The sequence below is a fragment of the Carlito syrichta genome, unplaced genomic scaffold, assembly GCF_000164805.1.
Source record: "Carlito syrichta isolate Samal-C Ts95f unplaced genomic scaffold, Tarsius_syrichta-2.0.1 Scaffold314622, whole genome shotgun sequence".
Lineage (NCBI taxonomy): Eukaryota > Metazoa > Chordata > Mammalia > Primates > Tarsiidae > Carlito > Carlito syrichta.
Window position 1 is genome coordinate 383,715 of NW_007258718.1, and position 15,804 is coordinate 399,518.

General features: G+C 37.2%; 1 protein-coding gene across 2 annotated transcripts in view; it reads left to right on the forward strand.

Moving 5' to 3' along the window:
* PIGF (phosphatidylinositol glycan anchor biosynthesis class F) overlaps positions 1–15,804 on the forward strand; it is a 35,131-nt gene that overhangs the window by 13,998 nt on the left and 5,329 nt on the right. For both annotated transcript variants that reach the window (XM_008071687.2, XM_021719397.1), the window contains one exon: positions 6,610–6,718. In XM_008071687.2, coding sequence (XP_008069878.1) covers positions 6,610–6,718 — 109 coding nt within the window. The remainder of the gene's footprint in view (positions 1–6,609; positions 6,719–15,804) is intronic.

Genomic DNA, 15,804 nt, shown 5'->3' on the forward strand with positions numbered 1-15,804 from the left:
GGAAAAAAAAAAACACATTAAGAGTGAAAAGATAGTGAATGACCAACGATTTATTTATATAAAAAGTAGGTAATGTAGCCTGTACGTGGGCAAAAAAATTTAGTGGCAAAGAGGTGTTGGTTTTAATATTCAGCGGGAAAAGGAAAAATTTTTATTAGAATTCCGTAAAATATCTCTAACCACTAGGAGGAGTTGTACAATGTGTCATTTTTAGATTAAGAGATCAGTAGTTTTTAAAAAATCAAATCCATTTAAGCAAACACTCTTTTGATGACAAACTATTTAAGCCATGAGTGTTTACTATGAACTACCCTTAGGTGCCTGATACGGTGTCTGGCACGTAGTAAGCACTCAAAATGTTCCATTTATTTCCATTAGTATTTGACATAATGAATTCCAGTAGAATCATAATTTGGACAGGTCCTTGGAGCTCATTGTCATGAAGATTGATCTGTAGCATTGCTTGAGTCATTTTTTAAGTTTGTTCACAGTAGAACAGTGAGCCATTTATTCTATTCTCAGCCCTATTGACTGTGTGTATGTTCCTTAACTGTGAAGAAATTAGCCTATAGCTGTAGAATTCAGACGACTTAATTATGGAAACTTATGAGGTGAGAATAAATCAATATCAGTGATGCTAGAAATTAGTTAATAGAACAGGAATTTCATTATTTTATCTTGATCATTTCTTTATTACGAAAGAATGTGCATATGTTTATGTGAAGTAAAAATTCAAAAATTAGAAAAGCATAGAAAGTTAAAGATCCTAGTAATCCTATCATAGAGGCAGTGAATGATTACTAACAGATTTTTATGTTCTAATTTTGTATAAGCATACAACATATATATATATATGTATGCTTTTAAAACAAAAATAAACTAGTCACTGCTTTATAACTTGCTTTTTTCCCACTAATATATTACAAACATTTCCATCTGTGTGTTTGTATAACCTACTTCTTCTTGCATAGTGTCTTTAGTTAATATATCTTTATAGGTAACACGAAACTTCAACTTATATTGGTTTCAACAGGAAGGAAACTGATTATGTCACATAACAGGTTGAGTGGTTCTAGATACAGATAGGGTATCACTGTACTTCTTACTGATTCTCTTGGTTATTATCCTCAGCCTGGTAGTGAGATGGCAACAGTTTCTCTTCCTTGAGTTTTCCTAATCACTGGGAAAGAGAATGGGATCACCATGATTTCATTAATTAGCCTAATCATCAGAGTTGAGATGAATGTTGAGCAATTATCATTGCAAGTATTCCATGTAGCATAGTTTATTCAACTAATTTTCTCTTTATTATCACATTTTCATGATTAGAAATAGTGTTATGGACATCTCTGTACCACATAATTTTGTATACTTGTGCAAGGGTTTCTGTATACTAGATGGCTGGGTTAAAATTCCTAGGGGAAGTTAATAGTCCAACTAAGGTTCTAATTTGAAGACTATGTATATACCTATATAGTATATACATAGTATATACCTACATAGTATATACATAGTATATACCTACATAGTATATACATAGTATCAACAGTGTGTCCCTGAGTCCCAATCAGGCCTCTTTACTCCCTATCAACCTTTCAGGGCTGCTGCCTACTGGCTCTGCCAAGGAGGCAGACTGTGTACTACAGCCGCTTCAGCTGATTTCTAAGAGAAGGCATAAGCCCTGGCTATGAATTTTTTAAAGTTTGACTTATGGAGCCACCATTTATTAAATTTCAGCTGAATATTACTGATTGAATCTCAGCGATAGCACTTATCTTTCCCCTGCCTCCATTCTCTTTTCCTGCCTCATGTTATAGAAAACTGGATAGAAAATAGCATCCAGTCCTTAAAAGGCAGGGAAAATTGGTGCAGTTAAGATGGGAAGACAGCCTCAAAGATAATTCATTCACTGTATCTGAGCGAATAAGTAGTCTAGACAGCCTGCCCATGTGAAGTGTGAGCGAGACAAAAAATGACCCAGCAGCCCTAATAGCACTAGAGAGGAAGATGGAAAAAAGGGTATGTGGAGGGCAGAGCCGGGCTTGGAGGAAGATTCTGCCCATGAAACAGAAGCAAACGCAAGACTTCACACAGTTTACCATATGAAGATATTCTTAAGGATATGAATTCAGTAAAATAAGAGCAAAGATGAGATAATGAAGTAAAATGAAGTGAAGAAGGAGATTGCAGGATTGACATAAATTGATAGTACAAACCTTGCTATTACACATCATAAGTAAGAAATGCCAGGAAACATAGACAAGTTAGAAAATCAAGTTTCAGCATGGAGGAGAGGTTTGAGCTCATCAAAATGAATGAGGTGTAGGGAGGGGGTTGGGAAGAATAAAGTAATTAGGGAAGATGTGATAAATACAGAGAAGAGAAATTCAACCATAAGACAAGTAAGTGCCCCTAAAATGCAAAACAAAAAATAATTTAAAGAAATGATAGAAAGCAGTTTCCACAAATGAAGGAATTCTTCAGTTTGTACATTAAAGGGACTCACTATATCAATAAAGTAGTTGAATAAATTAGGGTTGCAGAGAATGTAAATAAAGGAATAATATAAGCAATTGAAGTTGTACAGTAGGGAGAGGGGAGGTGGAGGAGTGTAATTGTACCCCTCGTCCCTCCAGCTGTTCTGGCTGTCACTAGACGCTGAGTCCATTTGATGCAACCTCTTCAGGGAATGAGAATTAAATGAAATTCTACATGCCAAACCGTGAGTCCCACCTTACACCTAGCCATTTTCCCCTGCTTGGCCAAAAGTACTTGGAGCCAGGCTTATTCTACCTGGACAGAATATGGAATTATTTCTTTCTGGGGAAAGTGGTACAAAAGAAAAACTTGCAGATGCTGACACTTGAGGGTTCTCTAAGGAAAGGTTAGGGTTCCTACATGATCCCTAGTTCTATGAAGCCCACTGGTTGAATCATCTTATTCATGCATGGTGAGCATACAATCAACTGTCTCATATTTCACTTTGTTGTTGCTGTTGTTTAAAATTAGTTTTATTGAGATATAACTGCAGATCATAAAATTCACCCGTGTGAAGTGTATAATTCAGTGGTTAATAGGCACAGTTGTACAACCATCACCACAATCTAATTTTAGAACATTTCATCACACCAGAAAGAAACTATGCCTATTAGTAGTCATCCCCTAGTCCCACACTGCTCTACCTGTCCGCAGCCCAGACAATCACTAATAGACTTTCTGTCTCTATAATTTGACTAGTCTGGACATTTTATCTATGGTGTTTTAAGTAGAATGAGAAATGAAGAATCATCAGACATTTGAGGAATACCTCAAATGAAGTCCAAAAATGAAAATAACAAAAAAGAAACTCTGTGGAAAAAAGGTAATATATAAAGACCAGAAGATAACTTTCGAAAACTTATTTTTTACATCTATAAAACAAGAAGAGGAGGCAATCAAAAGAATATTCAGAGAATAAGAAAGCTTTCGGGAAATAAAAATATTATCATAGAAAAAACTAAACAGAAGTGGAGACAAAATTGAAAAGATTCCTTAGTCAAAAAGGCAAAACTGGCCAGACTCGGTGAGTCAGCCTGTAATCCCAGCACTTTGGGAGGCCGAGGTGAATGGATTGCCTGAACCTGTGGGTTCAAGACCAGCCTGGGCAACTTGGTGAGACCGTTTCTACAATAAATCAAAAATTAGCTGGGCGTGGTAGCGCGCACCTACAGTTCCGGCTACTTGGAAGGCTGAGGCAGAAGGATCACCAGAACCCAGCAGGTCGGCACTGGGGTGGCCGTGAGTGTGCCACTGCTCCAGCCTGGGTGACAGAGTAAGACTCCAACTCAAAAAAACAAAAACAAAAACAAAACCCATACAAAGTGAGTTAAAAGGTAAGGAAAGCAGAAATTAGTTCAAAATGATAGTACTTCAAGCAGAAGAGTAAGAAAAAAAATTGTTTTTTTAATTTTTGAGTTGGAGTCTCACTCTGTCACCCAAGCTGGAGTACAGTGGCACACTAATGGCCACCACAGCCTTGACCTATTAGGCTCAGGCAATCTTTCTGCCTCAGCCTTCCAAGTAGCTGGTACTAGAGGCGTGTGCTACCATGCCCAGCTTATTTTTTGATTTATTGTAGAGACGAGGTCTCACCAAGTTGCTCAGGCTGGTTTTGAACACCTGAGCTCAGGCAGTTCTCTCACCTTGGCCTCCGAAAGTACTGGGATTACAGGCTTGAGCCACCGTGCCCAGCTGAAAACAAAATTCTTAAAAGATCTGGGCAAAAAAGTCTTTAAGTAAAAAAAAATTTCAAGATCCAGAGACTTGAGATTCTAGATTAAGAACTCATTTATTTTCAGCATAGGAGATGAAAAGATACTTCAAAACACTTTTGTGAAATTTTAGGTAACCAGGAATAAAGAGATGATTCTAAAAGATTTCAGAGAGTGAGAGAACCATGGGATGGGGGATCAGAGTGGCAGTGACTGCCAATGGGTAGAGGGTCTCTGGGGGTGATGAAAATGTTCTAAAATTGACTTGCGGTGATGGTGAACAACTCTGAGTATGCTAAAAACCATTGACTTGTATACTTTAAATCAGTTAATTGACTGTAAAGGATTTTCTAGGGTAATTCTTGACTCCACTCAGTAAAGCTGTTATTTTTAAATCTTAATGAATTTTTAGTCCATTGTGTGTTGCTAAGCTGTTATTTAACTATTCCAGCCTTATTTCTGGTTCTTCTCCTCAACTGCAACGGTTTTACTTATGTTCTCTTGTGTGCAGTACAGCTCTTTCTCAATTCTCTAGTTCAAGACCTAATATTACCTATTCTTTCAAATCTAGCTGAGCCTTCTCTTCTTCCATAAAATAGAAAAAATGACTTCTTCCCAGCAGAAGGTAATCTCTGCAAAATTAATCTCTGCTCTCGACCTGTACCATACCTTATGTCTCTGGGCACATCACTGTGGGTTTTGCAACATAGAGGAGTTGTGTGTTAAGTTGAAGCTGAGTCAACATTTGTCTGCCACATGCTGTCAAAAATTACCCTAGAAAATCCTTTAAATTGCCTGAGCAGTACAATTCTGTTTACATTCAACTTGTTCAGTTTTTTTTCCTTCCGAGATTGGAACAGATCTCTGTCCTACTGAATGCTAGTTGCAAAAACTAATTTGTATCTATAGGTGTTATATAAAATAAGAAAGAACAATAAAGCCCAGCAAATAATACGAATATGGATATATGGTGATGTGGCCCCTTCTCAGCCTCAGTTCTCAATGGAAACAAGCAAAGGCTCTTAATTGTATAGTTGGGGGGTGTGAGATGGATGGGTGGTAGAACAATTATGAACTGACTGACATTTGGGACTTCTTTAATTCAGCGTACATTTTGCTTATAATATTGGCCTGTTTCTAATGAAAGAAATCATCTAACACAACAAATATTTCCCCCTTTTTCCCCACACTACTTGGAAGAGGTTGCTTTTCATTAACTTCACAGTAATGCCAAGCAATTTATGCAATTGAATATTTGGACCCCACTTACTGTGCCATGGTGAGCTTTTGCCCTATGTAACCAGACTCATATTCCACACAACTAAGCATTTACACTATGAGGGGTGGGCTGAAACCAAGACTGAGAGTGTTAGAATTACATCTTTCCACCATTATACTCTAAAATGTGCACTGTAAATAGGAATGGTAGGCAAAATCACCAGATCTTTTGAAATATGTTGTTTTTGTTCTCTTTCCTTTCCCTGCCAGGTAAATAGAGTTGGTTTGTTTAAATGAAATGTGCGGTAAGAAAGACTAATTGAATAAATGATGCTCCGTCCATATAATGGAATGCTATTACAGCTGTTACCAAGAAAAAAACACAACTGGGTTTATAACATGATGTGTTTGAGTTTTGTTTTGAAGAATATATACATATGTAAATGTGCATTTATGAATATATGTACATCCTTCAACATAATTGTGCTGTATTTGTGCTTCCAAAAAACATTTCTGGAAGGATATGTACTAATTTGGTAATAGTAGTTGACTCTGGAGAAAAGGAACCAGGAGTTGATGATGGGGTGGGAGGAAGACTTAGCTGTCATTGCAAATGCTTTTTGGTATAGTTTGACTTTTACCATGTGTATATTACCTTTCCAATGGAAAAACATTCATATCTTCCTACCAATTAATTGTTAATAGTTTATGGTAAATATTTACATATCATTTTGAGATACTCCTTTTGTTTTTTATTGTTTTTGAGTCGAAGTCTCACTCTGTCTCCCAGGCTGAGGTGCAGTAGCACAATCACAGGTCACCACAGCCTCAAACACCTGGGCTCAAGGAACCTTCCGCCTCAGCCTCCCAAGTAGCTGGGACTACATGCGCACACCACCTCACCCAACTAATTTTTTGATCTTTTCTAGAGATAAGGTCTCGCTATGTTGCCCAAGCTGGTCTGGAACTCCTGGGCTCAAGCAATCGACCTCACAGGCATGAGCCACAGCACCTGGCTGAAATTACAACTTAAAGTGAGCAGAAAATACGTGTATAGTGATAATTAGTGCTACTGCTACTGTTTGAGTCTCCAGCAGCTAGTATATATGCCACCAGTAATGTACAAATTTGTGTTTTACAGAGTCACATCCATTTGGGAGAACAGTCTCCAGATCACTACAATTTCTAGCTTTGTAGGAGCGTGGCTTGGAGCGTTTCCAATTCCACTGGATTGGGAAAGACCATGGCAGGTTGGTTTCAGTTACTTAAAGCAACAAAACAGACGTTTCTACAGTGATGGTAAAACTGATGAGGCAAACTAGTATCTATATGTAGTTTTGTTATTCAGTTAAGTGGAGATACCAATTCTTTCAGTCATTGTCATCTAGGTATCTTCTTATTGGGCCTGTCCCAGTACAACAGACATCCAGATTGGTTCTATCATCCAGCACTGTTTTTTTGTACATGTATAGGTGAATAAACAAACTTATTTTGTGATCATGTATGGGGGGTTTATTTTTTTAAAAAGATGGAGTTGTTGTCTTGCGTAGGCTGGCCTTCCACTCTTAGACTCAAGTGATCTTTCTTCCTCAGCCTCCCAAGTGGCTAGGGCTACAGGTGTGCACCACCATGCCCTACAAGATTTTTTTAAATTGGGCTAGAAGTTACATAACTTTCCTGTTTTCATCTTTGATATTCATTGTCCTTGTGGTATTAGATTCATTTTTTTTTTTTTTTTAACTTGACTGAGGGCCAAATTGAATGAGGATCTTGAAATAGTAAAAGCACTCAGCAAAGTAATTTTTGAAATAGTGGCATATAATATTGGAGTAAACGCATAGATGTTCTAGTTTCCTATGACAATCGGGTAAAGCTAATATGCTAGGTCAAGCACTGTGAGGTAAGTGCTCTTTTTATCCCCATTTTGCAGATGAGGAAACTGACACCTAGAGGACAGGTAATGTTCCCAAGGTCACTGAACTAGTAGGTGGTGGGCATATCTTTATTTGAATATTAACAACTTTGCAGAATGCCATTTTATAGTTACTTTATAATTTATTTAACAAGTTAACTATTAGTCATTTAGATTATTGCCAGTATTTTATGATAATAAACACTGCTTGTGATAAACATCTTTGCATCGATAGCTTCATGAATTTTTATGATTATTTTCTTAGGTTAGCTACTCCCAAATAGAATCTGGTATTGAAAAATAAATACTTGCTTTTTCTAGCATGAAAATAACTTTTTTCTGATCACAATGATAATATATATTTATTTAGAAAATTTAATTTTAAGTGATATTAATAGTTCTAAGAAAGACAGTAAAAATCACTTTTTCCCCCCAACCACCCAGAGGAAACCCCCATTTGTATTGTGATGATCCTTTTTGCAGCTGACTCCCTGCATGTATATAACTATTTATAATACACATCTTATTTTCAGTCTGCTTTTTATCCCTCAGCAGTGTATTATGAAACTCTTTTTATGTCAATGAAAACATAGATATATGTAATATTTTATTATTTGGGTAAGACATTGTATTAATATGTTATGAAAGGACATTTGGGTTATTTCCATTGTTCACTATTATTAATATTTTATTATTAATTATGATTATTGGCATACTTAAACATCTTTGTGTATTTGCTCCATGTTCTCTTTAGGGGAAATTCCTAGATAATGAATAGCTGAATTAAATCTTTGATACACACCTCGCGCGCTGAATGCACGATCCAGATTGGCCTACCTTTAGGTTCATTATTTTTTATTTAATTTAATTAATTTATTTAATTTTTTAAGTTGGAGTCTCACTCTGTCCCCCAGCCTGGAATGCAGTGGCATGATCACAGATCACTGCAGCCTTGACCTTATGGACTCACACAATCCTCCCGCTTCAGCCTCCTGTGTAGCTGGGACTACAGTGTGAGTCACCATGCCCAGCTAATTTTTTGATTTTTTTGTAGAGGTGAGGTCATGCTGTGTTGCCCGACTGACCTCGAACTCCTAGTCTCAAGCAATCCTCCCACCTTGGCTTCCCTAAGTGCTGGGATTATAGGTGTGAGCCACCATGCCCGGTTAGGTTCATTCTTTATGCTTTCAGTCAGATGTTGCATCTCCCAGACAGTCGAGTTATTCCTATATGTTTCATAAGTCTAGTAGGCTTGCCCTTATTTTGATTCTCTACCTACTGTGTTTTAGACATCCCTGCAGGTTTGGGGTGTGTGGTGTCACAGATACCCTTTCCAAGTGATCACTGGGAGGTGTGGACTTGTCTGTATTCAAGTTGACATCTTATGGAAGTCATCTGTACTTAATGTCATTCATTAAGAGTGTCAGTGATTTCTAAATTGGAGGACAATCAAAATCATTGAAAAGTATACATAGGAAATTGTTTTAAACTGTAGTAGATTCATTACTTTCAAGTAATGCAATTAAATCTAAATACAAAGTATTGATAAAGTACCATGGGACATCAACTGAATTGAATCTAAGTTGGTAAGATAATGAATAATAATCATATTAGTTTGTACAGGGATGGAATGTTTTAGAGTGTGAGAGTTTGATATCTTACACATAATTTAGGATTTTTTGTTTACAAGACTATGCAGAAGTGGAAACTGAATTATAGGGAATAGAGATTTTCAAAATCTGTATTTAGGTTTGTTTAGAAATTATAAAATTATAAAATAAATAAATAAAATAATATAATTATTTATATTCACTTATCCATTTTTGTATTGTTCAGGCTTTTAGCTATTGACTCATTTTTCTACCTTAGTGCTTACTTACAATAAGAAGTAAGCTGGATCCTTATTAAAGATAATACACTTTGAAAATTAATATAGTTTTCATTTGAATTATTGACTTTAAAAAAATATTTTCTACTAGCTAAATATGTAACAAATATTGGTCTTCATTAAGAATGTTTTGTTCAACTGAAATATTACTGGCTGCTTATCTTTGCTGCTGGGTTGTTTTTAGAGTATTCCAAGTTAATGACCCTTGTTCATTACTATCCTTTTAAATCATGCTACATACTATTGGGGGAATAGAATTGATATGTAATTAACATATTTTATTCATATAATACCTGTCCTTTGCCCTTTTAGCAGTTATTTACTAATAAACTAAAGAAAGAATGAGGTTTCATTTTTTTTCTTTTGCTTTTTATTTCCAGCAAACAAGGTTTTTGTTGTTATTTTTTAATAATTCTAACTACACATAACAGAATCTGCCAGAGAAGCAATAAATCAGATAAGGAAAATGTCATTTCCTAAAAATGGAGATTTTGCTAGAGCAAAGTTTCATGAGAAAATAGTACTCTATGCACATTGTTATCTAAAATATGTATTAAGAAGAGATGATTTTGGTTTTCTGTTCCTTGTAGCCCATTACAGATTTGATATTTTGTGGTAAAGCAAGCTTTTCTGGATTGTGATCTGGTTTTATTTATATTCTAGTCAAGAGAAACAAGAGTATCTGGTTAAGCAATTATACCTTCATTAAAAACACACGCACACACAAAACCCCACAAAAACTATGACATGTTTTAATTAAATTCTCTTTACTTAGAACTCAAATCTGACTTCATAGAACATTCCTGAGGCCAAGCATAAGATTATAATAATGTGAGTTCTATAGTGAGCTGTTACAAGCATATTTATCTTTTTCAAATCATTTCTTCATTAAATGACTGGAAAGGTCTGTTGAAAATAGCCTGGGTGACAGAGTGAGACTCTGACTCAAAAAACCCAAATCAACAAAAATGACAACAACAAAGACGGCCAACAAGTGTGTAACTACCCTACCATATTCTCTTTAACCAAATCCCTTTGCTGCCAGACTTCCTGCAATTATTAATATAAAGATGCCTAATATCTTTTATCACTTGTCATTACTTAAAATCACTTAGGATTTAAATTGTAGAGACGAGTTCTCATCAATTCCAACTCGAACTCCTGGGCTCAGTCCTTTACCTCCACCTCCCAGAGTGCTGGGATTACAGGTGTGAGCTACCATGCCCCAACTGTTGTTTTAATATTTGAAAGTTATCTTATTTCTCTTCCCTGCCCTAAGAATTTGCCTTAAAATCTCAACAAAGAAGTAAACATTTGAATTTTCCATAACCCAGACAGCCTTTTGCACTCCTAGAGAAAGCATATAGTTACTAACAAAATAAATATTTGGACTGCAGAATATCTTGGTGCTTTATACTTTGATTCTTTATCTGCTGTTAACTATCTAATCAGTAAGTATTTGTTCAGTTACTACTATGTGCAAAGCATATATTTTATGCTAGAATTTAATTATTTGATAATAATTTAGATTCAGATTGTGATTTAGATTTATATTCAGATTTAGGTATACTGTACATATTTTGTAGAGTATGTAGCTGTGAGCTTTCACCTGGAAAATGTCTTCATTCTTTCCTGTATCAAAACATGACTAGTGGCTGGGCACAGTGGCCCAAGCTTGTAATGTCAGCACTTTGGGAGGCAGAGGCGAGGATTGCCTGAGCCCAGGGGTTCGAGACCAGCCTGGGCAACATGGTGAGACCTCGTCTCTACAATAAATCAAAAAGTTAGCCAGACATGGTGGCACATGCCTGTGGTTCCAGCTACTTGGAAGGCTGAGGTGGAAGGATCACCTGAGTCCAAGGTTGTGGTGGCTGTGAGCATGCCATTGCACTCCAGCTTGGGCAACAGAGTGAGACTCCAACTCAAAAACAAAAACATGGCTAATATTTCATGTTATAAAAAAAGTAGTGGGAAGTCAGGAAATGTTGCTGGTTATTCTGAGCAAGGGAAATTGACCATGAGGCTTTTAAACCCACGTGTTTTATTAACGGGGAGGTAGCATGATTTGAAGCTCAAATCCTGGCTCTGCCACTTTTAGTGAGGATTAAATAGTAAAATCCTTCTACAAAACAGCTCAGCACCTGACACATAGTCATTGCTTAATTAATGCTATAGGCATTTGTGACCTATAAAAGGAATAGCTAAATGACTATAATTTTAGCATTCCCAAAAATGCAAATTCCATTACTCATGTGTTAGAGAATGTGTTAATTGTCCCCATTTGTTGTTTTATTCTTTCTGCCCAGCAGTCCTTCAGTTGGGAGAGTGACCGTTAATTTGTCTGTTTCTCTGGTATTCAGTTATACTAATTTAGGGAATCCAATCTGGGATTTCACATAATAGTCAATCCTGACATTTCAGATGACAATAGAAAGAAAATGTCACGCTTGTAGTTCTCTCTAGGTACCTGCAGGGGGCTTGGCGCTGTCACACAAGTGACAACCTGACAACCGCAGCTCAAGGTAGGGTTCGTTCCCATTTTTGCACATTAGAAAGTCAAAGTGTGGGAGGGGAAGGGTACACACCTTGCTCAACACTACTCAGCTGGTAAGAGGAAGGCTTAATATTCAAGTGAGTGCCCCACTACATGATTCTTTTCATTGCTGGAGACTGAAACAGCTTTTTAAAAAAATGGCCATAGCTTTGTATCTTTGGAATAGGTATTGTATTGTGTTGTATTGTATTGTACTGGAGTAGTTATTATATTGTATTTCTTTCCCTACCTTGTTTCCTTCAAATGCCATTAGCACTCTGGTGGTATCTGTATTTTAGGCCATAATTTAATACATTTGTAGAAGAGTATTGAAAGCTAATGTGTAGTGCTTTTGTACTTTAAAAAAACCCACAAATGCCTTTAAACTATGGACTTCAATGGTACAATCTCTAAAAAGAATTTAACCAGATAATGAAGTCTCTTTTGTAGTTCTTATTCCTTATAAGGGAAAAAAAGCAAAATTGATACTTTAAAGTATTTTTAAACAACTGAACTTGAACATTTTGAATTTTAGACACTTGAGGTTGTCTTTTGAAACTGTTTAAAATTGTTTAGAAATATTTGTACTTATTCCCACCACATACCAGATAAATGAGGCATTATTGTATTTTAAAATCCTTTTTGTTTTCCTCAGTTTTCCAGTTAAAAGTTTAATATTTGTGATATATTCATTTTCTGAAGTCACAGATGCCACAGATGATTCTTTCATAAATTAAACTAGAAATCATAGGATTATAACTAAATGAATTACTGCAAAATGCTGGAGGGAGGGATAAAACTAAGATATGAATTTCACTGATTGAGGAGTTGCATGTGTTTAGGTTAATTGGTATTTCTAGTACCAAAGGGATTGTACTGTCTTCGAGCAAAATAAAATATTAATTTATATGAATAAGATTTATATATTTCGAGCATGGGAAAAACATACAACATTTAACTGACATAAAATGGTTTTGAGTTTACAAGGTGTGTTTGCTGTAGGATCATCATGTTGATAATGCTCCTGCTGGCAGAACTTTCACGTGAGATAGACTAATGCTGGCCACGTCAACTCATGTGTAAGAACTGTGGCACCATTTAGGGTCATTTGACAAGAACTCCCAACCAGAGTGTGTATACAGATCCGTGCAGATTTTTCACTAGAGAAATGTATCCAGATGAATAGATTCATCTTTGCTTATATCCCTGCATCAGAAAATAGTATTTACTTTGGGAATATCTGGCAAGCCATATTACTCATGACCAAATTCAAAGGAGAATATAAATGACCATTTATAACCATAGATGAATCCTCTCAGTCATGCAAATACAAAGTTGTGATAAGCAGTCAATGAAAGCAAACATTAAAAACTAGCCCAGGAGAGCTTTAGAATGAGCTGTCAGGGTTTTATCTTTCTTTTTATGTGAAGGCAGAGCAGTAATCCTGATGGTTGTGAGTGGTTATGTTTCTAGGTGTTCTGATCTGCAGATGGTCAGTTTCTCTGTGTTATCTGTGATGACATAAGCCTCCCCCAAAATTATAGGTAATTTTTATTATATTGGAACACATATTTTAAGAATTTTTACCAAAATGTATCAAGTTTAAATAATCTTAGTTTGTACCTTAACTGCTTGGTTAATAGTAGGGGCTAATTAATTGTTTTGAGTGAAGGGAGTCATTCATATGAGACTTTAAAAATTAACACATCAGCACTTCGGGAGGTTGAGGTGAGGGGATTGCCTGAGCTCACGGGTTCGCAACCAGTCTGGGCAACTTGGCGAGACCTCACCTCTATAATAAATCAAAAAATTAGCTGGGTGTGGTAGCACGTGCCTGTAGTTCTGGCTACTTGAAAGGCTGAGGTGGAAGGATCACCAGAACCCAGCAGGTCGAGGCTGCAGTGGCCATGAGCATGCCACTACACTCCAGCCTGGGCGACGGCGTGAGACTCCATCTCAAAAACAAAACAAAAAAGAACACAAATGTCTACCAATGATTGGTCTAAAACCACTATCTATGCTTATTTTGCCTCTTAAAGTTTATTTAAAATGACAACTAGAAGCAGAGAATCGCTCTTCTATTTCTGAGGTGATGCTACAAGTGGCTAACATAACAGTGCCATGTGTCATTCCTCTTGAGAGTTTTCTCTTTCAAGCTTTATATTCCCCAGACATCTCATGTGAAGAAATGCATGTGTGAAAGATGACTGCTTTATAAGGTAAGGGAATAGTTCCTACACATAGTGTAACATCACTCATGAACTGTTTGTTTTAGACTGCTGGTTCTACTCATCACTTGTCAGTGTCTTTACAGAATAATACTGGTATATGGTACTTTATAGCTTACATGACAAATTTCAGAATATTACTTCATTTACTACAACTGCCCAGCTGGGCTTGGAGGCTCAGACTAATCCCAGCACTTTGGGAGGCTGAGGCAAGTGGATTGCCTGAACCCATGGGTTCAACTTGGCAAGATCACATCTCTACAATAAATAACAAATTAGCTGGGTGTGGTATGGCATGCCTGTAGTTCTGGCTACTTGGAGGCTGAGGCAGAAGGATCGCTGGAGCCCAGCAGGTTGACGCTGGGGTGGCTGTGAGTGTGCCACTGCACTCCAGCCTGGGCGACAAGAGTGAGACTCGAACTCCAAAAAGAAAAAGAAAACCTTCAGCAGTTTTTAAACTGCCAACTCAGTGACATACTGAAGTTGCTGTTATAAAGAGTATCAAAAATTTATGGACTTAATTTCAGTGACATTACAAATTTAAAAATCTATTTGTACTTAATAGATATTAAAGGAAAAATAATGTGCATAATATAATCAAGTAAAATGTATTTAAACTCTTTACTCTTAAATCATGTAATTACCGACAGATGCCATCCAAATCATTGAAACTGATCCTGAAACCCAAAAAGCAAAGGGTCACCGTTAATAAAAATACTTGTTGTTGGGCACAGTGGCTCACGCTTGTAATCCCAGCACTTTGGGAAGTGGAGGCGAGAGGATTGCCTGAGCCCACAGGTTCAAGACCAGCCTGGGCAACATGATGAGACCTTGTCTCTACAATAAATCAAAAAATTAGCTGGGTGTGTCACGCATGCCTGTAGTTCCAGCTACTTGAAAGGCTGAGGTGGAAGGATCGCCAGAGTCCAGCAGTTTGAGGCTACGGTGCCGTGAGCAGCATGCCACTGCACTCCAGCCTGGGCCACAGAGTGAGACTCTGACTCAAACAAAACAAAACAAAACAAAAAATACTTGTTATGGTAGAGATGCCTAGTGCAGGAATTCTTAACTAGGAATCCATAGAGGGGCTTCAGAGGTGTATGAATGCCTGAAATTACACACAAATATACATACACACATATGTGTATGTTTATACACGCGCGCGCACACACACACAAATATCTGAGGATTATGTTTGACAAGAAGGAAACGTGAATTCGTTTAGCTGTAGTTTTAAAAGATTTTTTTTTTTAGTTGGAGTCTCACCTTGTCGCTCAGGCTGGAGTGCAGCAGCACACTCATGGCCACCCTACTGTCAACCTGCTGGGCTCTGGCTATCCTTCCATCTCAGCCCTCCAAGTAGCTGGAATTACAGGTGTGCGCTACCATGTCCAGCTAATTTTTGATTTATCGTAGAGACAAAGTCTCACCAAGTTGCCTGGGCTGGTCTCGAACCCGTGGGCTCCGCAATCCACTTGCCTCAGCCTGCCAAAGTGCTGGGATTACAGCCTGAGCCACCGAGCCTGGCCTTAAAAGATATTTTTAAAGTACTTGTGAAAATTTGGACAGGTTTTTTTTGTTGTTGTTGTTGTTGCTTTAGTAGGAACAGTTTTAGAGATTGCGTATTTGGGGAATGATGCTGCTCTAGACTGTAATGGCAACTTATTGAATATGGGCCTATTAAGAATATGAACTAAGCCGGGCTCGGTGGCTCAGCCTGTAATTCCACGCCTTTGGGAGACTGAGGTGAGTGGATTGCCTGAGCCCGCGGGTTC